At 43.2% G+C, this 27379-nt stretch overlaps 1 protein-coding gene across 2 annotated transcripts in view; it reads right to left on the bottom strand.

Moving 5' to 3' along the window:
• Ranbp16 (Ran-binding protein 16) overlaps nucleotides 1-27379 on the bottom strand; it is a 538645-nt gene that overhangs the window by 311361 nt on the left and 199905 nt on the right. For both annotated transcript variants that reach the window (XM_068388421.1, XM_068388420.1), the window contains exon 5: nucleotides 6190-6359. In XM_068388421.1, the coding sequence (XP_068244522.1) occupies nucleotides 6190-6359 (170 nt within the window). The remainder of the gene's footprint in view (nucleotides 1-6189; nucleotides 6360-27379) is intronic.

Here is a 27379-nt window from a genome sequence, read left to right as displayed (position 1 = left end):
GCCAGAGGTTCGTCTAGGCGCCCCTCAAGGAGAAGGGGTTTCATGGGTGGTCGCGGTCAGAGAGGCAAGACCTCAGGACAACAGTCCGAGTGAGATGATATTGGTAGGAGGGAGTCTCCAGTGCTTTCGGGATCGGTGGACCTTCGATCCCTGGGTCCACAGCCTACTCAAGAATGGACTGGGCTGGAGCTGGTACAGCACTCCATCCCCATACCCTCGGGGTTTTTCAGACACTCCACCCCCGTTCTGGAGGAGTTCATTCAAGAACTGTTAGAGGAAAAGTGATCCGAAGGGTAAAGTCCATCTAATTCCAAGGGAGGCTGTTTTGTGTTCCCAAGAAGGACTCGGAAAACTCGGAGTCATTCTGGACTTGTCGCCACTCACCAAGTTCATAGCGAACTACAGGTTCAAGATGCTAACACTGCAACACATAAGGACCTTACTGCCCAAGAGCTCATTTACCGCCTCCATAGATTTGTCAGACGCCTATTGGCACGTTCCAATCAATCGTCGATTCTCCTCCTACCTAAGGTTTAGGCTACAACGAAGACTATACGCCTTCAGAGCCATGCCTCTCGGGCTAAAAATAGCCCCAAGGATTTTCACGAAGCTTGCGAGCGTAGTTCTCAGTCAATTACGCCTAAAGGGAATTCAGGTAGTAGCCTACCTGGATTTCTGGCTGGTGTGGGCAGCATCCAAGACAGAATGCTTGCAAGCTTTCCTGTATGTGATCCATTTCCTAGATTATCTAGGCTTCAAGATCAACATTAAAAGTCTCGACTTTCTCCATCTCTAAGTTCCGGTGGTTGGGAATCCACTGGGACCTAATGTCACACCGTTTTCTCCGTCATGGCGGAGAAAAGAAAGGAGATAGCTGGTTCTGTCAGACTTCTAGATTCCGTATGGATAACAGATGCGAACTGGAGAGTGTACTGGGGTCTCTCCAGTTTGCTTCGGTGACAGACCCGGTGCTAAGAGCACAGCTAAAGGATGCAACCGGAGATTGGAGTAGTTATGCATCAGATGAGCGAAGAGATCTGAGAAGACCAGTTCTGCTTCGTCTAAATACTCTTCTCAGGCCTTGGTCCCAAGCCAGACTTCTTATGAAGTCGGTTCTTCTTCATCCACCTCCCCCGTCGGTGACGATTCACTCAGACGCCTCGAAGGAGGGATGGGGAGTTCACTCTCTTCAGAAAAAGGCCCAAGGGTCTTGGTCCAGTCTATTCAAGACCTCTCACAGTCACTTTCTAGAGGCTATGACAGTTCTTCTTTCCTTAAAGAAAGTCTCCCCGCGTCGCTCGATCCACATTAGGTGGGTGCTGGACAGCGAGGGAGTTGTGAGATGCTTGAATTGACAAGGATCAAGGTCACCACCTCTCAACCAGGTGATGTTGGCCATCTTCCGATTTGGGGGAAGAAGAAGTGGTACCTGTCAGCAGTTCACCTTCAAGGAGTCCGCAATGTGACAGCGGACGCTCTATCCGGGTTCACACCGATAGAGTCGGAATGGTCCCTAGACGCAGGATCATTCTCTTTCATTCTGAGTCAAGTCCCAGAACTGCAGATAGACCTCTTTGCGACGAAAGACAACAAGAAGTTGCCCCTGTATGTGTCCCTGTACGAGGACCCCTTGGCGGAAGCAGTGGACGCGATGTCCCTCGACTGGAACAGATGGTCCAGGATTTATCTGTTCCCTCCTCACAACCTTCTGTTGAGGGTCCTCAACAAACTGAGATCATTTAAGGGAGTAGCGGCAGTAGTGGCCCACAAGTGGCCGAACAGTGTGTGGTTCCCTCTGGCATTGGAACTACGGTTGGAGTTTCTACCGCTACCAGAACCAGTTCTGACCCAGCGAGTCCTGAAGTCAATTGTCTGCGCTTCATTACAGAAAACCCGGACCCAGCAGCTCATGATTTTCTCTCCTTAACAAGTGAGAAAGTGTTTCGGGATTTCGAAAGCCAGCATAGACTTCCTAGAGGATTATAAGTGCAAATCTATTAGAAGGCAATATGAGTCATCTTGGAGAGAATGGGTAGCCTTTGTCAGGCGAAGAATCCGCAGGAGATCACGACGGACTTCTGCTTATCTTTCTTCATCCATCTCCATGGTTATGGATCGGCGGCTAACACGATTTTAACGTGTAGGTCTGCTTTGACAAGACCCATTCTATATGCCTTCCAGGTCGACCTCGCTAACGAGATCTTTTATAAAGTTCCGAAAGCCTGCGCTAGGCTCAGACCTTCAGCACCTCCAAAGCCCAATTCATGGTCTTTAGACAAAGTTCTTCATTTTTTCTTCGCTGTTGAACAATGAGGAGTGTGCGTTAAAGGATTTGACCCATAAGTTATCCTCCTTTTTTGCACTCGCGTCCGGGGCCAGGATTAGTGAGATCGTACCCCTCTCGAGAGAGGAAGGTCGTGTTCAGTTCCTGGATGGGGAGAACTGAACCTGTTTCCGGATCCTACGTTTCTCACCAAGAACGAGTTACCCACCATCAGGTGGGGTCCCTGAAGAATCTGCCCTCTGAAAGAAGATGCATCTCTATGTCCAGTAGAATGCCTAAAGGTCTATCTTCGTAGAACTTCAGACTTCAAGGGTGGTCAACTGGTCAGGGGAGAAACGTCAGGCTCAAATTTATCACTGAAACAACTCAGGGCGAAAATCACATATCTTATTCGCAGAGCGGATCCTGACTGTTCACCCACAGGTCACGATCTGAGGAAAGTTGCTTCATCCTTAAACTTCTTTAGTTGTAGGGATTTTGAACATCTTCGTTCATACACTGGCTGGAAGTCTTCTAGAGTGTTCTTTCGTCACTATGCGAAGCAAGTGCAGCAACTAAGAGGTTCTGTGGTAGCAGTGGGTTGCGTCGTTAACCCTGCTGTTTAACTCTGCGAGGAACAGTAGTTTTAATTGGGACAATTAATTCCAGGGTGAGTATGTAGTCACATGCTGTACTACAAACTATGTGAGGGCACTGAGTGACCCACGTTGACTGTTCCACTTTCAAAGGTGAACCTAGCATAAGTGCAAACATGCGTGCCGAGCGTTTCTACCGCTAATGTGACTGATTAGTAATACAGACTTTTGACTTTGATACTTTGGTATCTTGAAAGTGGCTCCAATGTTTTTCTTTCAGATAAACAAGTTTCTGTTTACTATCATACTTATGCTTAAAGTTTTGGTTATCCTCCTTTTATATATATATATATATATATATATATATATATATATATATATATATATATATATATATATATATATGATTGTGGTTAACCTGTCTGTTTATTGTCTGTCAATAAACTGGTTCTTGAGAACCTTGCGTCTCCTTCACCTGTGAGCATTCATTCTATGTATATTTATCCGGGGATAATTCTAATAGAATGTTCCTTTATGCAAGCTAATATTGCATTGGTTTATGCTTTCCCTTAGCTGGAGGACTCCATCCCATAAAGGGATGGTGGCGGATTTACGAGTTTCCTCCTAGGCGGATATAAACCTTTGTCCAATACGTGTATTGAGCGGAGGACTGGTCGATATTTCATGTTGACACAGTGATTCTTTTCAAACTTCGCTTTACCTAGTATAGGGTGAGACCACTATACTCGCTTGCCTGGGGTTCATACATAGATATATGTACTCTTCGAGACTTTCCCAGAGTCTAGTAGGACTCTTCCCTGTTGGGGGCAGGAAGCTCTATCATGGTTTATGATTAGTTGAAAAGATGTATGACGGTAACATCTTAGGTCTCTGGGTCGCGTCGACTGGGGGAAATACTTCTGAGGAGTACGGCACATTTTGAGAATCCACAGATACAGTAATGCTCTGGTATACTTCCATCAGGACGACATGGCTTGAGCCCAAAAAACGGATTTTGAGCGAAGCGAAAAATCTATTTTTGGGTAAGATGGCCATGTCGTCCTGATGGACCCGCCCTTCCCTTTCTATGAAAGGGCCGTAGGACCCCTCCCTACATACAGTATCTGTAGCACCTCGTGTTTCGCTACAAGGAATGCAGATGGCGCCAGAATCGGCGCAGGGCATGCTTACGAAACGGGAGAAGAGAGGGCCTTACGAACGGCTCTCCCCTTTTCTTTCTCGTTTTCGTTTTCTTGCCATTTGACCCCTACGAAGTGTTAACTCTGTTCGGGGTACAGATTGCCATGTGGCGTGTCAAGAATACGTCCTCTGATTTTATGCGATATCCCTGGCTCTTTTATTAGGGATATTCGCTCCAGGAGTTAGAATTCTGGGTACCTTAAGGTAAATTCTCTGGGAATATTGCCGTAGTTGTAATATACCCTAGGAAGCTACCTTAGAGGAACTTCCATCAGGACGACATGGCCATCTTACCCAAAAATAGATTTTTCGCTTCGCTCAAAATCCATTTAATAAATAAACTGTCGGTTTTTGCTTCATGATCTACATTAAACAATTTCAAAATTTAAAATTCCAGGATTTATCTTATGATGATCTTAAAGGATTCTAGGATATAACAAATTCTCTCCCCTCATACTTAATTAGGTAAAGAATTTTATTGGGAATATAATTTGGGGTACACTGTAGATCAATATTCTCTCCATATAAAGAGTATTGAATTTTACTCAATTAGATTGTCTAATAAAATTGTATACTGTTTGATGCTTTTTACTGCTAGACTTAATTCCTGGTAGTAGAATTAAACTTAGCATACTAAGGAGATTTCTACCACCACTGCACACTAAAAATCTTGTTAAAGATGAGTATTTGTTCCTCCATGGTTACTCACTACGCTCATTGTATTGGTAATGTGTGTTCTTCACATCTTTTTAGGGGAGTGTTCTTCACTGAAGTGATGGTTGATAGCAGGTCAACATATCTTTCCCCTTAGAACACTGCCATATTTACCAAATCATGTCTATGTTGGATTCTTTTTCAGGTAGAAATTTATGATTATATTTCATCATATAAGTGGTGAGCATCCAGTATGGCAGGTTTTCCCATGGGGAAGCCTCACACCGAGTAAACATAATGCTGTGGTACACTTCCATCAGCGAGACATGGCTCGAGCCCAAAAGAGGGATTTTGACGAAGGAAAAATATTTTTGGGTTAGATAGCTATGTCGTCCTGATGGCCCACCCGTTATATCCTAAACCCCCCCCCCGGCTCATTGGAGGCTTCTATTTCACGGTAGCGCAGCTGCGTCGTCGAATGAGAAGCAGGACCGTATTGGGCACTGGAAGGTGATAGGATGTGTAACAGCTCCTTACTTATCCTACCCCTTAGTGGAGTAGACAGTGAAAGGTCTGTTTGGGGTGCAGATATCTATGGTTATCTTAGGATACATCCCTGATTATACATGATATCTTCGGGTAGTTGTTTCCGGGAGGTTGGAACTCCGTGATACCTGACAGTAATTCTCTTGTAATATCAATCGCAGAATTATTATACTGTAAAAGTTGCTAGAAGGAACTTCCATCAGGACGACATGGCTATCTCACCCAAAAATAGATTTTTCCTTCGTCAAAATTTGTTTTATTTATGATTTCACCAAAACACTGATGGGACCGAGGTTATTTATAATTTTACCAAGACACTGATGTGACTGAGAGCGAACCGAATGTGTGAGCACCCCTGTAAATAAACCAAACTAAGAGTGTGAATCAACCCTAAATGTACCTTTAACACCTACATTGTTTCTATCCTTGAATTTCCAACTGTACCCTTTAGTCTCTTACCACCTACCTGTCCAACCTCCAATTTTCAACACTCAAGCATCATAAATCTCTAGGACAAACACTCACAATGTTTTACTAAAATAATTCATATATGTAACATGCAACCACAACAAATACAGTTGTTTCTAGTCCACTGCAGAAAAAAGGCTTCATATATTCATGTCTAGGGTTTGACCAACTTTCTTCACCACGCTGCCCAGAGCGGATTGATAATAACGAGAGATTTTTGTCTGACTGTTCATAGCAAACCAACCTTGTAAGGGTGGCACTGACTAGTGCAGCTTTGCTGATCATGGCAATATAGAATCCTTTTTACCATTGCAAGGTATTCCCACTCAGAGAGGGAAATGTAAAATACTGCAGATAAAATAGGAGAGTTTGTTATGTAAGAACTCGACAATCTAATTTTTCTGATCTATATCATACCACTTAAATGACAAAATTTATAACAACACATACACTATAACATACCACTGGTGACAAGGAAGTTGGCAATGATGCATATAGATCAAAAAATAATTGAACTGTGGAAAAGTCGAGGAACGCTGGTCTCCATGATGTTGGGATCTGTACTGTTCCTAGGTCATCACTACTTTCATCCACTGAAGTACCAATAAAATCAAATGTCAAACAGTTCAGTGCTGAAAAAGAAAATTCATGTCACACTTATATCAATAAAATGCAAGTAATTTTTCCCCACAATTTCCTTTAACCCTTCCACTGTGGAAAATGATTTTAATTTACTTATGATTCCTAACCTTGCTGAAACTTCTAGGGAGTATGTACGACATGTTTACGCATACATAGAAGCAATAAAACGACTTTTGATTTCTGAAAGTTGTTATGTCAATACCCCATGGCGGACGGTCCCCTTAAGCGTATTCACATCCAACCTCATCACCTACCAAAATTCTCGCGATTCTAGTCCTCATGATTATATAAGGTCTATTTTACTGCTTTTTTTATGTTTTCACAGTGCTCAAATCACAGAGAAAGTCTCCCCGCCTTCAACTAATAAGTCTCACCCAGGAGACGAAAACTTACGAGTAATGTAAATTGTTGAGAAAAGACACAATTTGTTTTTTTCTTATTTTATTCCTTTTTTCTCAATTATCATTTCTACAAAATCATACCTTCATGTTTTATATACAGTATTTCATATTAGAATTGTTCATTGTTTTCACGAGTAAAAGTTTGCCTTTTGGGATTATTTCAATTTATTGGCATTCTACGCAGTATTCGTTATGTTCTTACAGGCACTTTCTATTTCCAAGCTCATGAAATAACCAAAACAGGAATGATCCAGTTCATAGTGACAATATTACGTCTCTCACGGGGACAAGAATATTTTTTTATTGTCATCAGTTTTTTGTTTAACGTGTACCTTATGAATTATATGTTATAGAATACTTCTTGTGTCAAAGGAAACAAATGGATGTTTTCATTCCATTTCTGTATAACGTAAAGTGCATTGTTACTGATGAGTTTTAGACTGTATATTTCAACGGCTATATATCTTAGAATTATTACGGAATACCATAGTCACTTCAATGCATAAAAAGTTTTGTTTGTTTACACAGAGAATAACAATCCTTTACCATTATCTAGAGATAATTATATAAAACTAATTTCTGAAAAATTATTCTATAGCAGGGACCGGTTCTATGTACCAAAGGGGTTAAGGATAAGGAAATCCCTGGAGATACGATCACCGAGATGATAATCTGCCAGAGGCCCAGCGCCATGTTCGGTGATCTCGTGTGTGCTCAGGCCAAAGACGATGCAAAAGGGATATCAAAGCAGGGTGGTTTGAAAAATTCAAGACACGACACGGTCTGGCGTTCATTTGATGGTGCGGCTCCTCAAGCCTTCAAAGACCCACAAATTGCTTAAAGAGAAGCTTCCGGTGATGTGGAGGGCTAATGCAAAATTTCACTGAGTGGGTAAATCTTTGTTACAGCCAAACTGTGAAAAAATATTTGGAAGAAAAGTGCCTCCCTCTGAAATGCCTGCTAGTGTTGGACAATGACCCTGCTCACCCCCCTGGCCTTGAGGAGAAAACCCTAGCAGATTATACATTTATCAAGGTTCTCTACCTTCCGCCTAACACTAACCCTCTCCTCCAGCCCATGGACCAGCAAGTGATTTCCAACTTCAAGAAGCTCTACACGAAGAGATGTTTCGAAATCACTGACAGCAAAAATGTCACCATGCGTGAATTTTGGAAGGAGCATTTTGAAGTGATATGCCTCAGACTCATCGATCTAGCTTGGCGGGAGCTTTTGAAGTGAACCTTGAACTCATCGTGGAAGAAGCTGTGGCCTGATGCCGTCTTCGCACGAGATTTTGAGGGCTTCTACATAAGCTACGCTGAAGCCAAAAAAGTTGACGATCCTGAACCTATTGCTGTAACTCAGGTTGCTGAGATCGTTAGATTCGGGTTATCCATGCATCTTGAAGTTGTTGAGGATAACCTTAATAAGCTGCTCGAGGAGCACCAAGAGGAGCTCATGATGGCTGAGTTGAAGGAGTTGTAGGCCATGCAACTGAACGTCATTCGGGAATAGTTTTTAGCGGTGACGAAAAGAGGATGACCCTATGACAACGGCAGAAATTAGAGAGGCTCTAGCTTGCTACTATAAATTGGCGGCTTTTGTAGAAAATAAACAACCACAAAAGGTTCACACAGGTCGTGCTCGAGTATTTAAGTGACGTTTACCCAAGTCATATCGGGAACGTTTCAAGAAGCAGACAGAAACAAGCTTCCATGGATAATTTTTTTTTTATTAAAGAAGCCATTAGTATTAGTAGGCTAAGAGGAAGCTCAAAGTGATAAAAAAGAAAAGAAAAGTGGAAGTGATAAAGAATATGATTAAATTTAGAAAATGTGAAATGCAAAGTAAAAAATTAATTTGAAAAACGCAAACAAAAATTTAATTTCAAGTTTTTTTGTAAAGTTGTGTTAATATTTTCTGCCATTTGTTACTGTTTCATAAAATTAAGTATTAATATTTACTGCCATTTGTTAACGTATTTCGTAAAGTTTGTCCTCATCCTCTGCAGCCCCGCCACTTTCGCTTTCGGTCGTCGGCTCGCTCCAAAGGTAAGGTTCCACCTTTTTGTTACTTTATTTTCCATTTATTATTGCATTACTGTACTGTCTGTTCTAATTATATATTTAATTTACAGGGTATTAACAGTTAGGTTATGTATTGATTGATACAAATGGTTGTATTTCGTTGTGCTATGTACAGTTTAGCCTTATAAAATTTAATGTGGTGTATTTGTAAGGCTTAGAACAAATTAGGTGATTTAAATGTAAAGAACGTGACTCATCATACGTAAAAATTCCGGTAAAAAAGCCACCTATGAACAAGTTAATTTTGTATCTTAAGACATTACTACAACTGTGAAAAATGGAGCTTTACCGGTAACATGTGTAAGAAATTATGATAAAATTCTCAGTTGTTCTTGGTCTTACGAAGTTGGTCTAGCATATGAGTAAATATTTTATTCACGTATTTCATTTATTATTTAAGAGATGTATAGCCAGCTCATAAGGTGAGTTCCACTCCTGTAGGTTCAAGAAAATGTACGTAAATTACGTAAGACTTTCGTCATTCATTTAATTGTATTTTCATTCAATTCAGTAGTGTATATTTAAATTTACGTTATTTTTAAAAATTAACTTTTTATTTCACGTAGTTTTGGTACGAAGTCTTATGTAATCTTGTTTAGGTATGCTACATGACACACACGAGGTATGAGCACGAGGGATTACGTCATTTTTATGTTTCCACGTGGTTAGAAAGTGCATGAAAATTCTCGAATTAGATTTACTCTTTTTTTTTATTATTGTTACGCGAGGAACGTGGGCGGAGTTAGCTGAGAGGGGGTTGCCTCGCATGCAAGGTAAGTACCCCTTCTTCAAATTACTACGTTGGCAACCTGACACCGCTAGAGCCCCATGCCCCCACCCTAGGAGAATGATCTAGAAATTTCTAGACAAATCAAGTCAATATATATAGGCCCTAGCAATGCATAAGCAGCAGAAGAGACCCAACCTATGCCTTTGAAAGAGCCAACGTCCACCTGCCCTCTCTCCTCGCAAGTGTGTGTCTTCTCAAACGTGAAAAGTGATTTCTCCCCAACATTTATTGTGTACAAGTAGTTGCCGACTTACGACGTATGCGACTTATGACTGTTCGACTTTGCGACGATTTTTTCACTTTCATGACGTCACAAGTATGTCTGAAATAGTACACTAATAGGAACAAGTTCCCTTGGAAATAATCTATTTTCTTGTATAGAATTGAACTGCTTCATCTTGGTAAGTTCGTATTTTCTTTTATTGTTAATATACAGTATCCATTTTCAGTACAAAAAAAAAAATACATTAAATATAGTTTTAATATCTGTTAAGTTTATGTCATGGGTCTAGTGACGTCATATTACCAGCAGAAAGCGAGAAGGCAATAGAGTGATTTCCTTCCAAAAGGCTAATGATTAGTATTAGTATCCCATTATCGAAATATCAAGTAATGATACAAATGACTACCTTAGTTTTATTTCATCTCTGATAATAGATCAATATTTAACTATAGCTAGTACACTAATAGGACAAATATTTTCCTAGAAATAATATATTTCCTTTTACATTATAAAAATTAAATACTTTTGCTTGCTAAGTTAGTATATTCTTTCATCTCTTGCAAGAAAAAAGAAAAGGAGTTTTACATAATGTGCAAATCATTCTTTGTCGTGTTCACATCACATGTCCTGTGACATCACATGTAGGATGGAATGCGCACTGGCAAACCGAATTATTTACTTTCGGTGTATTACTGAGTAATCTTATTACAGTATCCCCACTATCGAATCATTGAGTATTATTTCTGATAATGGTTAAGGAAATATGAAGACTTTACAGTGAATCACAAAAAAAAAGAGAGAGAGAGAGAGAGAGAGAGAGAGAGAGAGAGAGAGAGAGAGAGAGAGAGAGAGAGGGTATTCATATAACTAATAAAAAGGTCTATAAACAAACTGTATGGAAACTGATACCTTATAACATATTGATGCTGATGTAATAATCATTCTGAAGAGATTTTGAATAAGTTAAGAAGATTATATAAACAACTCCGTGTTATTCTTACTGTATGTGCAAATAATCGCAATACGGTAGCATGACCTTGAGATCAGCTGATGTCTACCAAAAGTAATTTTTGATTATTGAAATGCTCAAGAAATTGAAAAATAGAATACAAACATCCTTTAATAAACCACAGTAATGACAAATGAAATATGAAGGCTTAATAATGAATATAAAATTGAATACTGTATGAAGCATTAAAAATGAACTACCCTTAGGGCCAATGCACACACAGTCACACACACAAACACTTGCACAGAGAAAGTGTGACAATGTATTCGCATGATAACTAATAATAATAGCTATAAACGAACTGTATGAAAACTGTGATATCCTGTAACATATTGGTGCTGATGTAATATTCATCATGAAGAGATTTTGAATAAATTTAAAAATATAAAAAAAATACGGCACTCGTATGTAGGCAATCTTTGATGCGGCAGAAACACCTTCAGATCAGCTGATCATAACCAAAGGTAAACAAAATATTAAGTAATTCTTGATATTTAGAATTCTTCCAAAATTGGAAAATAGAATACAAAAATGCTTTTATACAGCATTTGATATCCTACAATACAAGAAAATGAAATTATGATATACAGTAAGAAAATATTGATAAAATATGACTTAGATGATTGCCAAATCATGACGCATCCTAAAAATTCTACGGAAACTTCTCTTTTCCAGTTCGATATACGTCAAAATCGACTTACAACGCGTCCCTTGGTCCCTATCTCCGTCATAAGTCAATGACTACCTGTATAGTGTTGTTCAAACGTTGGTGAAATTACTGAATGTTAATCCAAGTGTAGTGTGTTAATGTAAGTACATTTTAACATAAAATTTTTATAACTAGCCTTGATTTAGGCTAATCAGTGAAGTGCATTAAAATATTTGCTTAACCATTCTGTAACATCTGTGAACCAAAAGACGTAAGTGTAACAGTTATATATACTGTATGTAAATTTCATTATTGTGTATTCACTAGTGTGTTGAAGTGTTCACTCTTTTCCTTAATTATCGAAATTAAATATTTTGTATAAATTAATTTCCAGTGAAACAACTGATTGTATAATTTTTTCAAAGTGTCTTTCTTTTGTCTTAGTCTAAGGTGTAGTTCAGATTTTATATTTCGAATGATTTAATTTGTGGTGTTAATTCTTGTGAATTGCTGTAAACTTTTTATAGACTATATTTTTGCAAACTGTGTATTATTTCAATCACCAGTATTTTTTTCTCAGTGATTTGCTCGTATCCCCTGGCTAAGAACCGAAGCACAGTAAGAGCTTGCTTTCAGAACAGTTCACATAAATTAATCACCCAATTTTGTTTTGTGTAAAGTTGAGAGACAGATATTCAGTGTTCATGTATATTATTGTTTTTGAGTTGCATATTTTTCTCAGAGATCGGTGTATTTTTAGTATGTATCAGACTTATGTAAAATAAAACAGGTGTTTTGGAGCTAGGGGATTTACGTGATTCTCCAGCCGTAATATTGGTAAGTCACAAGCAGGATAAATCTACTGTCTAGCCTTGGAACAGTAGATACACAAAGTGAAAATTTACTATAAGAAGGGGGACAAAAAAATAAGACATGGCTTGTGTTCATGTAAAAATAAAATTTGTACATGAGGAAAAATGGCAAATTCGGAAATAATTTACATTTTTCCATAATTACTGCAAACCTGGAGTTATTTATGTGGATATTCTTTCAGCGGTAGCCTGAGGTAGCCATTAGACTTTAAATTTGAGGTGGCAACCCTGCCTGACCGCTAAGCGGGTAGGCAGGGGGTGGCAGGGTGTTTACCCAGACGCCTTTATATATACTCTCACAGTTGTGAGACGCTACTTTTTATTACAGGCAGGACTTCTGGGGGACAAGTGATGGCAGGCCAATTTATATAAATAATTCCAGATTTGTATTAGTTATCTCCAAATTTGTCATTTGTTCCCGTAATAACAAACCTTCTGTTATTTTGTGGATGACTCACTCTTAGGTGGGTGGAAGTCCTACATCTAGCATGGACATTGACCAGGTTTTGCCTAGTACAGTATATGACAGTGGTCTGGGGAAACCTTTGACCCCTCGCTGAAAAATACAAAGTGAGTATATTCGCGGCCTCTGCACTACAGTAAAATAGAGGTTGTTATTTGCATGAAATGTCTGAGTTTTTAAATAAGAAAAACCACCAGACGTACCAATTGTTCCCTTGCAGGAGCAATGGGGACGTGTACAGTATAAAATTATTGCTTATACTAGGCTACGCAAGGGAAGTGATAATTACCTGCAGAGGTTGAAGCCCAGCTTGCAGAGGGACCCATGGAGCTGTACCCCAAGAGAAGGGAAGATGAAGGAAGGAAAGCCAGACATTCTTCTCATTAATCCCAGTCTTAACCAGGATAACCAATGCCCTAAACCAACTGCTACTTGTCCATTAAGGAGCCTGAGGTATCTTAAAGCACCTGTTGAGCAGTCACCAGACGACCAATAGTAAACATATCGAGACTCCAGTGGGTCACGTGTTTGAGGTAACGTGCTGTGAATGTGGTTTGTCTTTTCCACACACCAGTTTGGAGGACCTGCAACACGGAGAAGTTGCATTTGAACGCCAAGGAAGTACTAATTCCCGACGTTGCGAGCTCTAGGTAGACGAGCTTGAGGAGGATCTGGAGCCAGGGCACTTTTCGATCACCTGGCGAATCCAGGAAGATATAGTAATACAGTACCTCGACTTACGAGTGTACCAACATACGAAAAATTTGATACGAGGAAAGTTTCGAGCAAATTTTTGCCCTGAGATACGAGGATACGAGACGGTTCCCTATGCGGCCCCTAGGTGGTCGAGTGTGCGAGAGGCTGCTCACGAGGACAGCATCGCTCGGTCTTTCCCGTCGAATCTCCATTGTGTAAAGTTATCTCCAATAATCGGCCCTAGTGTTAGCATTTTTTTACGTGTTTTTGGCGTTAATCAGTACAGAATTAAGTGAATAAGCAATGGGTCCAAAGCAAGCGGTGTGCAAACAAAGGTAGTGAAAAGAAAAAGCGTATGATGACAATCGAGATAAAGCATGAAATAATCGAAAAACATGAGTGGTGTACGAGTAACTGAGCTGGCTTGCCAATATGAGAGGAGCACATCAACAATATGTACCATCCTCAAGCAGAAGGATGCTATAAAGAGCACCAAGCCTTCCAAAGGACTAACCACCCTTTCCAAGCTACGCAGTAATATTCATGATGAGATGGAGAGGCTTCTTTTAATATGGATAAAGGAGAAACAGTTGGCGAAAGATAGCGTGACCGAGACGATCACCTGTGAAAAGGCCAGAAGAATCTATGATGACTTGAAAGAAAAGCAAGTAGCTGAGAGAGGGGAGACTTCGATGCCAGCGGAAACCTTCATAGCTAATCGTGGCTGGTTGGATAAAATAAAAAATGGACTGGGATACACTCGGTTGTGAGGCACGGGGAAGCAGCAAGTTCCGACTCGAAAGCCGCAGCGGACTACGTCAAAACCTTTGCCTCGGTTATCGCAGAACAAGGACACATCCCCCAACAAGTGTTCAACTGTGAGGAAACTGGCCTTTTCTAGAAGAAGTTGGCCAGGAGGACATTCATCACGGCTTAGGTTACGCAGCATTTCTTCACAGAATGGGTTACTCTGTGCTTTGGTCCGGCAGTCAAAAAATATTTGGCCGAGAAAAGCCTGCCAATGAAATGTCTCCTGGTCCTTCACAACGCCCCTGGTCACCCTCCTGGTCTCGAAGAGGACATTCTTGATGAGTACAGGTTCATCAAGGTCCTTTATCTCCAGCCCGACACCACGCCACTCCTCCAACACAAGGACCAACAAGTAATTTCACACTTTAAAAAACTGTACACGAAGCATTTGTACAAGAAATGCTTCTATGTCAGAAAACACCAATCTCACCCTTCGTGAATTTTGAAAGGAACATTTCAATATCGTCCATAGCTTAAAAATTATTGATGATTCATGGCAGGGTGTCACTAGAAGAACTCTTAATTTAGCATGGAAGAAATTGTGGCCAGGTTCCATTGCTGAGAGGGACTTTGAAGGGTTCGATAAGCCAGACCATGATGAACCAGAACCTATTGTGGTGGATGAAATCGTGTCTCTTGGAAAGTCCATGGGGCTGGAGGTAGATGAGGAAGACGTGAACAACCTTGTCGAGGAGCATCAGGAAGAGCTTACGACACAGGATTTGATCGAGCTCCAAGAAATACAACATTTGGAGGTGTTGCAGGAGCTCAGTAGCAAGGAGGAGGTGGAAGAGGAGGACCGCCTTTCTACGAAGGAAATCAGACACATGTTAGCGAAGTGGCAGGAGATTTCTGATTTTATGGAAAAGAGGCACCCAGAGAAGTTGGCGTGTTAGCCTTTTGTAACGACACTTGTGTGCGTCATTTACAAAACATTTTGAAGGGGAGACAAAAGCAAACATTCCTACAAAGGTTCCTTTAAAAAAGGTCGGCAAAAAAGTGAAGGTGAAAGAGAGTCAAAAAGCGAGGCAAAAAGAGCCAAGCCGGAAGAAAAGTAAAAAAATGAAAATGAAAACAAAATTAGAAGTAAGTTTAGTGTAACGTAAGATTAACATTCCTTTTTAAGTGTGTACAGTAAGCTAATTTCATTTAAGTTAAATTTAAAGTTTAAGTTATGTTACAGTGTTACAAAAGTGTAGACTACCAAATGTGTTGCCATCAAGTCTCTCTCCTCCCCGTTCTCTCTCCTCCTCCGCACACACCGCTGTTAAGCCACTACCATCTGTCTCGAAGGTAAGAACTCCATAATGATGTCACATTTTATTGCAGACCATAACCAGTACATATGTTCAGTATTTGTTATTTTGTGAGCGTAGAATGTGAATTAGAACAATTAAAAATGGTATTTTATTATAAAATAAATTTTTAAATATACTTACCTGGTAGTTACATATATTTCTTAATCCCGCATTTCGTCGCACGCACGGCAGAAATTCAAATTTCGCTGCAATCACCGCCAGGTGAGTAGGTGATCATACATGAGCGCCATCTCTCATAGGTAACTAGAACCATTCCCAACATTCCTCAGAAATTCCATGCCCCTGTTTTCAGAGGGGAGGGGGGAGGGCCCTTTTATATAAGTAACTACCAGGTAAGTATATTTAAGAATTTATTTTATAATAAAAATACCATTTTTAAATTTTCTGGTAGTTACATATATATAGCTGATTGACACAATTGGTGGTGAGTAGAAAACCCTATCCCGTCGGGAATTCGTATAATCATTAATACCTACAAATTAGTAGTACCAATAATCTAGTTCTTACCTTATAAGGAAGCTGGCTTCATAGTTATCCTGCCTCATTTGCCTGCATTCCTTGAGAGGACTCAGTGATCCACCCAGGGGGCTGTAAAAGTCTCTGTGGGGCTGCCACAAGGTCCTCGACCTTAGCGTGGCTAGACCTCCACCCTTTGCTATCCTGGCATAGCCACGGACAATGATTCTGACAACCTACTCAGAAAAGCTAAAAACACACACCATAAAAAACTAACTTGACTTGCATCCCAGATTGTGGAAGGCTGCAACAACCTTCACAGACAACCTGTGAAAATAAGTACAGTACAAGAAAAAGGCAAGAATATATAATAAGAAAAAGTTATAGGGAAGAGGCAGTAGATCCTTCTCCAACTATGACGCCGGAGGTAACATACAGACCCAGGGAGCAACAATCTTCATATTGGGTCTGGACATCTTTAAGATAACAGTCTGCGAAGATTGATTTACTTCGTCAGAAACTAGCCTCCAAAATTGACTTCATTGACTTATTGTGCTTGTAAGCCATAGATGTTGCTACAGCTCTAACCTTAAGTGGTTTTACCTTAAGGATTGGGAAACTATTTTCCTCACAATTCTGGTGAGCTTCCCTTATCAAATCCTTAATAAAAAAAAAAAGCCAGGGCCATTCTTTGATAAAGGCAAAGAGGGCTTTTTTAGCTGAGCACCAGAGGTTGTCTGCTTGTCCTCTCAGGTTTTTGGACACGTGAAGATAAAATTTCAGAGCTCTCACTGGACAAAGGGCTCTCTCCTTCTCCCGTCCAACTAAGTGAGATAGCCCTGGAATGGTTAAAAGATCTTGGCCAAGGTCGAGAAGATTCTCGTTCTTGGAGAGAAAGCCTAGCTGAAGGGAGCAAACTACATTGTTTCCAATAAAGTCCACCTTCTTGATGATGGCTTGTAACTCTCCTACTCTTTTGGTTGTAGCCAATGTAACTAGAAATAGAGACTTTTTGGTAAGATCCTTCCAAGAAGCCTTGTCAAGAGGTTCAAACCTGCTTGAGGGGACTACATGCAGGTTCCAAGAGGGGGTTGGGTTGTCCTTTCTCTAGCAGTCTCAAAAGATCTAATGAGATCCGAGAGATCCTTGTTACCTGACACGTCAAAGTGTCTGTTTTGAAAGACGGAGGTTAGCAAGCTGCTGGTAACCCTTGATGGCCAACTGTTTCTTTCGTTCGCAAATGCAACAGAAAGTCTGCTATTTGAGCTATAGAGGTGCTGGTAGAGGAAAATGTTAGTCCTGCACCATTCTCTAAAATACGTCCCACTTAGATTGGTAAACCTTAACTGTGGACGTCCTCCTAGCTCTCGCGATAGCTTGTGCAGCCTCCCTTGAAAAGCCTTTCGCTCTTGCCAGCTTTTTGATAGTCGAAAGGCAGTCAGATTGAGAGCGGGGAGATTCTGATGATACCTCTCCAAGTGTGGCTGTTTGAGTAGCCCGCTCCGACTTGGTAATGTTCTGGGGGTATCTAACAGCCACTCCATCACTCCTGCAACCCAAGGTCTCATGGGCCAAAACGGAGCTATCTGGGTCATGCGGGCGTTGTGCGACTTCCTGAACTTTTTCAGGACTTTGTCCAGGATCTTGAATGGTGGAAAAGTGTACACGCTAGTCCCTCCCAGTCCAAGAGAAAAGCGTTCACCACAGCTGCTTCCTGGTCTGAGACTGGAGAGCAATACACTGGTAACCTCTTTTTCATCTGTGTAGCGAAGAGGTCTATCGAGGGTTGACCCCACAGCATCCAAAGGCTGGTGCACACCTCGTGATGTAGGGTCCACTCTGTAGTTAGAACTTGTCTTCCTCTGCTGAGAAGGTCCGCCCTGACGTTCTTTCCCCTTCTATGAAGCGAGTTATCAGGGTTATGTCCCTCGCTTTCGCCCAAAGTAGTAGATCTCTCGTAGCCTCATAAAGTGAGTCTGAACGAGAGCCTCACTGCTTCTTGATGTAAGCCAATGCTGTGGTGTTGTCTGCGTTGACCTGAACTAATTTTCCTTGGACTTCCTCCTGAAAGTGCATTAGTGCTAGGTGAATGGCTGCTAGGTGAATGTTTATGTGCCATTCCCACTGAGACTATTCCCACAGACTCGATATCTTGGCCTTCCCCAGTGTTGCACCCCACCCCATGTCTGCAGCGTCTGAATACAACACTAGGTCGGGGTTCCTCTGATAAAGTTCGAGGCCTTCCAGGAGTTTGTTGGCATCATCCCACCAACTCAAGTGATTCCTGATCCCAAGAGGAATCGGCATCCACTCTTCTAGACTTTGACCTCTCGTCCAAAATTTTGCAAGATGGAAATGAAGAGGGCGTAAATGAAGTCTCCCCAGGGATACGAACTGCTCAATCGATGAGAGGGTACTCAGTAGACTCAACCATTCTCTTACCGAGCAGGACCGTATGTCTAAGAAGTGTCGCACCTTTTCTAGGCAATCTAGAAAGCGTTTCGGGGCTAGGAAAGCCCGAAAAACCACTGACTGAATCCTCATCCCCAGGGCAGATGATGTTTTGCGAGGGTGACAGTTGAGATTTGGCCAGATTACCACCAGACCTAGCTGTTGCGTCAAAGACATTGTAAGCTGAAGACCCTCCAGACAGTTTTCTTGCGAACTGGCTCAGATTAGCCAATTGTCCAGGTACATTGAAAGCCGTACTCCCTTCAGATGTAGCCAGCGAGCCACGTTGGCAACAACTCGGGTGAAAACGTAGGGAGCCGTGCTCAAACCAAAACAGAGTGCTTTGAACTGATAAGTAGTTTCTTGGAACACGAATCTCAGAAATTTTCTGTAGTTCGGGTGGATTGGGGCGTGGAAAAACGCGTCCCGCAGATCTAATGACACCATCCAGTCTCCTTGTCTGGTGCCTGCTAGGACTGACGCAGAAGACTCTATGGTAAACTTGACTTGCTTATGAACTTGTTCAGCATGCTGCAAGGAAGAATCCTGCTCGCGTGAGTCCAGCATGCTGTGAGGGAGCGACAGGATCTATGCCGCCTCCCGAAACGCGTCTCAGATCGCTGTGAGGGAGTGATCTCGACGCTCGGTTCCATGACGCACAACTTTCTTCTTGCCTAGCATGAAGGGAAAACGTAAAATGCCAGCCTCGTCTTGGAGCTGTGTCAACCAACGGCGAGGATAACACTTATACCTCGCCTTTCCAATGGCGAAGGTGAGCGTACTGGGATGCGTCAACAGGATCGCTCGAGGGGACGTCCGTTCGCTGATCAAGGTCTAACATCTCCCTTCGCCTTTCCTTCTCCCAGGGGTTGGGGAGCATGGAAGAGGTCCCGGGCTAGGAGTATGACGGACACGAACGGACGCACCCTCCACTGCACTGCGTCATGCTTACGAGCCACTGAACACTAGCACTTTTAACTACTTCACATTAGACCATAATAGATCTGCCCGTTGCGAGAGATTATACTCTTTCGCCAAGGGCTAGAAAGCAAATACAATAGGCTATATGATTAATATTAGTATTCTCAAAATCGAAATATCAAATAACGATACAAGGTATTGTGAAACTATAACGATCGTCAAGAGTACTACGTAGCGTAAATTGACTGTACGCTCGTGAAAACTCTATACAAATCGAAAATTTACTAAAGGAGTTATACTAATAGGACAAATATATACTTAAAAATAATATATTTCCCTACATTATAAGAATTAAAATACTTACGCTTAGTAAGTTAATATTTTAACATTTCTTGCAAGAACAAGAAAATAATTCATATATTTGCAAGTCATACTATGAAGATTACGTCACAAGATTGTGACGTCATAACGATGGCGGACTGATTTCCTTCAAGGCATTCAGATCTCGCCCTGCTAAGAGTTTACGTCACATGATTGTGACGTCATAATGTTTTTTCCTTCCATTATATCTTTAAGAGCTGTTCGTTAATTAATAAAGTAGGGGGAAAAATTCCTTGATCCTATCCATTTCAATCTTACGAACATAGAAAAGAAGAAAAATACACACATGCCCTCTGCTACATACTGTGTGGGAATCAAGAGCAGCTTGAAAGCCAGTCTAGCCCTACACACAAATTTTAACAACAGAGAAGCCATCTTGAAACTCAAGTTAAATTAAACTGTCCAAGTTGGACCAACAAAAAACTATCTTATTCGTGTGAAAAAAAATCCAATATCTTCGATAGTCGAAAGGCAGTTAGCGAAAGCCATAAACAATAAACAATGGGTACTTCACCAACTATGTAGACAAAGCAAACCCACAATGAACCAAATTTCCGACGTGTTGACTCGATCAACGGCAGGGAATTTCTGGGGAATGTTGGGAATGGTTCCAGTTACCTATGAGAGATGGCACTCATGTATGACCACCTACTCACCTGGCGGTGATTGCCGCGAAATTTGAATTTCTGCTGTGTGCGCGACGAAACGCAGGATTAAGCTATATATATGTAACTATCAGGGAAGTTACATATTTAAAAACATGTTTTTCCACTATAATATACTGTTTTTAAGTGTTTTTTTAGAGGGTGCAAACAGATTTAATTCATTCTTATTTATTTTATAGGGAAAAAATTGATCCGAGATACAAGCACATTGACATACGAGCTCAGGTCCTGGAATGCATTAAGCTCGTATCTAGGGGTATTACTGTACTGTGTTCTTTGTGATCCTAGTCTGGGCCGTGTTGCTGCAGTGCGTTTAAGATAGTATCTCAAACTCCTCACTGGACAAAGTATCAACTGATCTGGGTTACTGGTTACAGAACGAAGATTCAAAATCTGAAAGGGCCCTCTAAGGTCCAGCATCCCCCGATTTTGAGTCTTAGCAGGGACGAAGCAGAGCGTCACTTCCTCCCATCCCCTTGAATGGGCGATGTCATGAAGTTCACCGACTCTCTTTGCCGAGACCAATGTGAGCAGGAACGCCGTCTTCAAAGTGAGATTTCGGTCAGTTCCATGGCGTACTGGTTCGTAGGGAGGCCCTTTTAGCTACTACAGTATGTGAACCACGTTCCAAGGAGGAGGCCTGATCTCTGACTGGGGGTAAGTGATCTCATAACTCCGTATGAGTAGAGAAAGCTCCAACTAAGAGGAAATATAAACTACTTTCAGTCTGAAGGCAAGGTTCAAGGACGAGCGATAGCCTTTCACCTCCGATACTGAAAGGAGCTTTTCCTCCTGAAGGTATACAAGAAATTCTGCTATTACTGGAATAGTAGCATTGAGTGGAGAGATATTCCTTCCATGACACCAACCACAAAAGACTCTCCACTTGGTCAGGTAGACTAAGGCTGAAAACCTACGTAAGTGTCTGGACATTCGTTCCGAAGCTTATCGTGAAAAGCCCTTCTGAGTGAGAAGACGCTGGATAGCCTCCACGCGTGAAGTCGAAGCGACTGCACGGTCTTGTGGAAGATGTTTGCATGTGGTTGTCTGAGTAGATCTGGTCGTAGAGGGAATTCTCTTGGTCAATCCACGAGCAGTTGCAGGAGGTCTGGGAACCACTCTGCGTGATGCCATAACGGAGCTACAAGGGTCATCAATAGATCTTAGGATGCTCTGGTTTTGTTGAGCAGTCTTCTCATCACACAAAATGGGGGAAAGGTGTACACATTGATGTTGTCCCACCGTAGTTGGAAGGCATCTTGCCATAGAGCCTGAGGGTCCGGGACTGGAGAACAGTAAAGCGGTAGCTTGCTGTTCAGAGATGTGAACAGGTCTACAGTCAGGGAACCCCAAAAAGTCGGAACTTTGTTGGCTACCTGACGATTCAAAGACCATTTGGAGCCTACTACCTGAGTCGCTCTGCTCAGATTGTTTGCGAGCACATACCTCTTCCCGGGAATGAAGCGAGCTGATAGAGCCACCGAATGTTCTTCTGACCATCTGAGGATCTTTACTGCAAGATGGCATAGAGACTGCAAAATGGTACCACCGTGTTTATGTAAGCCACTACTATGGTGTTGTCGCTCATCAACACCACAGTGACCTGCCAGCAACTGTTGGAACTGATGAAGAGCTAGGTAGGCTGCTCTCATCTCTAAAAGATTTATGTGCAGGTACCTTTCTGATTCTGACCAAAGGCCAAAGATTGTATGGGGCAGCAGGTGGCCCCACCCTTCTTTTGAGGCATCTGTGAAGAGCATCAAATTCAGAAGGGGAACGAGAAGATTCTGGGCTTGCCGAAGCTTTTTGTCAACCATCCACCGACTCAAATTCATCAGCTGATCCTGACTTATAGGAACTTGGGTGTTCGGTGTGTCAGAGTGTTTGTTCCACACGGATTTCAGCTGCCATTGCAGGGATCTTATCCGGAGGCAGCAGTCTGAAACAAGACGGATGAGAGAGGTTAGATGGCCTAACAGACTGCCAACATGAGGCTGGAAGAACTTCTTTCCTGAAGAAGGGAGCAGCCACTTTCTTCAGCCTGTGTACTCGTTCAGCTGATGTGAAGACTTTCCCAGGGATGGTGACTATGATCATTCCAAGATATACCAGTCTCTGTGAAGGTTGCAGTGATGATTATCGCGATTTATCAGGACCCCAGATCCTGACATAACTCGAGAAGCGTGTCTCGGTAACAAAGAAGGGTCGTCTCCAAGTCTGCTAGGATCAGCCAGTCGTCCAGGTATCTGAGAAGACAGATGCCATTCCTGTGAGCCCAAGATGATATAAGGGCGAACACTCTGGTAAACACATGAGGGGCTGTCGCGAGACCGAAGCATAGAATCTTGAACTGGTATATCTTTCCTTCGTGAATGAATCTTAAATACTCCCTTGAAGACGGATGTATTGGGATCTAGATGTAAGCATCCTTCAGATCGTGTGCACATGAAGTCCTTTGGACATACCGCTTGAATGACCGTGTCCGCAGTCTCCATTCTGAACTGAGTTTGTTGGACAAACTTATTCATAGGGGAGAGATCGATGACTGGTCTCTAGCAGTTTTTTTCACCAGAAAAATCAGACTGTAAAAGCCTGGAGACCCGTCCACTATCTCTTGGAGAGCACCCTTCTGCAGCATGGTCTGGACTTCAGCACAAAGGGCCAGCTCCTTTGCGGATCCCTTCGCATAGAAGCCGAGATGCACTGGATCCCGAGTCAAAGGAGGAAGAGATTGAGGGACCGTGACGCAATACCCTAGGAAGATCACATCAACCGTCCAGGGATCTGCCCCATGAAGCTGCTACCTCTGCCAGCGGTGCTGTAGACATCCCTCCATAGGTGGTAGGTGTTGAGGATTACCATTCCTAGTGAGAATAGCCACCTCGACTGCCTCCCTTACCTCCCTTCTTTCTCCTGAAGGACTTGGACCCCTTCTGTCCCTTAGACTGAAGGGCCGCTTAGACACCTTTGAAGATCCCGAGGACCTAGCAGTTGACTGGTTAGAGGAAGGTGCTTGCAGACGGCGAGAAGACAGGGAAGGTCTACCATAGGACCGAGATGTCATGGCCCTATGGAGGAGAGAATTGTAGGATGATTTCCTCATCGCTCAGCAGCCCTCTCTATCTGCTCCGAAGCAAAGAGAGAAGAACTCTTGAGAGTGAAGTTTCTCAACCGAGGGACCTCCACTTTTGGCACCTGTTTATGGAACCGTCCTATGACGGTATCCCTCCTCTTGAGTATGGCATTCGCCCACAAGTTGACTATGTGATGTGATAGGAACTCAAGTGTCTGGGTGCCTGACAGTAGGAAGGACTCAGTCTTCCTGGATGAGTCCTTTGACAAGTCGTAGGAGCAAACCATGAATCCTAGTGATCCTAACCATAGGTTCAGCCATGAAGCAGCCTGCATGGTATACTTCACGCCTCTCTTTATGTTTAGGATTTCAAGCGCCGACAGTGAGGCAATAAGAGAGAAGAGGGTCTAGGTGGTGATACCCTTCGTTAGGGACTCTATCGAAGGGTCGAGGGAGTGGAGTGTGGTTCCCCTCCGATCAGATAATACTTCCTTTGTAAGACAAAAGGAACTGGTAGAGACAAGAGGAGGAACCTGCTCTCAAGGATTGAACGTTCCAGCTATCTGAGAGATAGCCTTCCTCTTGGCAGATGTCAGGCATTTAGACCAGGGCAAGGCTGCATTGGTCCAGGAAGGCTTCTGGGTCTCGAAAATCTTGTCCAGCACCATAACCTTTCCTTCCTTGATGGTGGAACCAGGAGTAGGTAGCCTGTTAATGGCCCTCATAAAGGCGAGGACCTGCCAAAAGGTATGCTCCAACTCTTTCCTCTCCTGTTCGGAGTGATAGTTCGGACTGGCCGCCTTTGGAAGATTTTCATACTCAGTGTCTAAGGGGTCGTCAACCACCAGGCTCACATCCAGAGCCAGGGGTAGGTCAGGGTTGTCAACTGAAGCCGTGGAAGGACCCGCCACTGAGGACCGCGTCAGTGCCTCAGCTTCCTTAGCTTCCCTTACCCCGGTGTTCTTTGGTTTCGTCTTAAGAGTCCTTCGACTCCCTTCGCGTGGTACAATCCTCCGCAATCTTAGGAGGTGGAACCTGCGAGGCCTTCGAGGACTTAAATGAAACCTTGGCCTGAGGAACTGGGGGCTCTTCCTCTGGAAGAAGAACAGAAACCGGACGTTGGTCCGGAGGCACTACCTCGATGTCCTAAGGATTAAAGGGATGGATTGCGATCTCCCTGGGCGAGCCTAAGTCCCTACTCATCCTAGGATGAATATCTGTGTGAGGTGGAGTCACGCCTCTCATCCCTCTCCTCTGCTTCTTCGTAATGACCTCCTTTGCCTTCACTGGTGTGAAGGGCAAGTTAGTCACGTACGAATCAGCAGGGGCTTGGCCTTAAGTACGCGATCGGGGTGGAGGTGATCTGCACACTTTCTCTGCCGTCAACTTCCTTCTAGGGTCTTGACTCTTAATTGACGAGCTCGATGAGGATTTCAGGGGTATCCTAGGGGTAGCCCTAACTGGAACAGTCGGGGATTGGGGTGCTGGAGGAGCCAACTTCAGAGCCTTTAGAATATCGGCCATGAAGGTCAATGCCCATGGAGGAAGCTCTTTCTCCCTAGACCCACTTTGGAGGTCCCTAGACGAATGCCCCCTGGGTAAAACCCCAGCAGGATGTCCAGCCGACAGAGGAGATAGCCTCTGAGGCAGAGGAATACTTTCCTTTGGATGCGGAAGGAGGTCTGGACTAATAGGAATGTTTGCAAACTTAATCAGTGGCTTCTTAAACCCTTCTGGGAAGGGCGTTGGTCTTCCGCTAGAGGTTGAAGAAGTAGAAGGGCAAGAGTCAGGTGTTGGTTGCACTTGCTCGTGATTCCGGCACATCTACTGGCGAAATGCTCGCGAAGTTCACTGATTTGCTCGTGAAATCGCAAGATTCACACGCAAACTCATGAACTTCAAGCTTCAACAGACGCGTTTCATGAGCAGAAGTTCTCGCAACAGGAGTACTTGGAGCTATCAAGGTAGAGGAAGGTCTCATGACTTCCTACTGCCCCAGAGGAGCACCTACATCCAACGAAGTCGGAAGAGGCCGCCTCTGAGTAGTATGTACTCTTAGAGGAGAACGCGCCACATTGGGACGCATCTCCAAGCGTCGCGTGGGCAAGAGCTTATCTAAAACTCCTCAGGCTGTGAAAGGCACTGAGGGTTTAGCTGGATGCTTGTCTGAGGAGTGGTCAAGCTCATCATCAGGTTCGGTCCGAGGTCGTTTGGAAGGTCTGGGTCTTGGGCTATACGCTGATGGACTGCTCGTACGCTTACCTCTACCGCTAGACAAGGAACGTCTACATCTTGACCGCGAACACGCGGTTCGTGATCTTGATGTTTGTGAATGCAGATGTCTAGCTCTCGTTCAAGAACGAAGTGAACGTCGTGAATGCCTATCTCCCGAACTTGAGCGTTGATCTCGCGAACGATATACTTGCGAGTGCGAACGCCGCTTTCGTAATCGTAAACGTTGTCCTCGCGAGCGCGAGTACCGTCCTTGTGATCTAGATTTGGACGATCTAGAATGCGAGCGTCTGGACCTAGGTCTAGACCTGTCTCGTGATTGTGAAGATCGTGATTGCGAGACTCAAGATCACCACCTGCAACCTGGGGGGTTCCTGTAGGAAGAAAGAGAGGGTTTGAGGATTAAGGGATGACGAGGTACCAGGATGGAGAAAGGGTTCGTTGTCAGCAGGTGTCTTTGAAGAGGCGAACGCGAACGATCACCTCGTCCAAGTCCAAGAGTGGAAGGACCAGGGGAAGGCGACAGGTAGACCTCGCACAATTCCAGAGCGCGAGATGTCGACGGCTCCAGAAGTTCCCTTGTGGCACCACGCAGAAGAAGGCGCTGCAGCTCCTCCTTCGAAGGGTGCCCCGAAATCCCCAAGGACGACCACACCTGAAATAAATTTTCAAGGGAAAAAGGCTCGCCATTGGCTGGAGAAGAAGGTGCTCCTCTAGAGGAAACAACAACCCCCCAGTAACCTGGGGTTGCCTTGAAGATGAGCAATTTGCGCTCTTGATCACTTGTCCCTCATGAGAGCACGAGCGAGAAGGAAGTTTTTAAAGTGATTTGGGGTGCGGGAAGAAGAAGAACGCGTCCCGCTCGCCCGAGGGAGAACAATCACGCTTAGCCGCCTTCTTCCTGCGCCTTCCAAACCTATCCCATTGGGAGTCAGACCACTCCCTACACTCTGCGCAGGGCGAGTCCTCCTTGCAACGATGCCCTCGACACATTGAGTGCGGGACAGCTTACAACGACGACATGAAGGTCCTGCACGCAGCACTCTCTTGCCCTGGTCACGTTCGCATTAGGAAGGTGATCATAGAAGAAGGACACGCACACCTTAAAAGAGACAGCAAACAAATTAAAGAATCAAATGACAGTCAGGAGAGCAGACACGTCCAATCTCTATTGAGCCAAAAGGAAAAGTGACGTCTCTCACAGCTGTGAGAGTACATATAGAGGCGGCTGGGTAGCGCCCAGCCAACCCCCTGCCTACCCGCGAAGTGGTTAGGCAGGGTTGCCACCTCACATTTAAATTCTAATAGCTAACTACAGCTGCCACTGAAAGAATATCCCCATAAATAACGGAAAGTTTGTTAGTATGGGAACAATTGATAAGGATGATCGACATTGCTCAATATATTTTTACAAAAGAAAGAGCCATAAACGGTACCAACGCATTGGGTATTTTATGGTTAAAGCAGCATTGGTAGATTCAAACATATGCTAAAATATTCAGAATCCCACTG

Source organism: Palaemon carinicauda, chromosome 15, assembly GCF_036898095.1.
Source record: "Palaemon carinicauda isolate YSFRI2023 chromosome 15, ASM3689809v2, whole genome shotgun sequence".
Classification (NCBI taxonomy): domain Eukaryota; kingdom Metazoa; phylum Arthropoda; class Malacostraca; order Decapoda; family Palaemonidae; genus Palaemon; species Palaemon carinicauda.
Note: the sequence above shows the minus strand (reverse complement) of the source record. Positions and strands in the feature narration are given on the sequence as shown.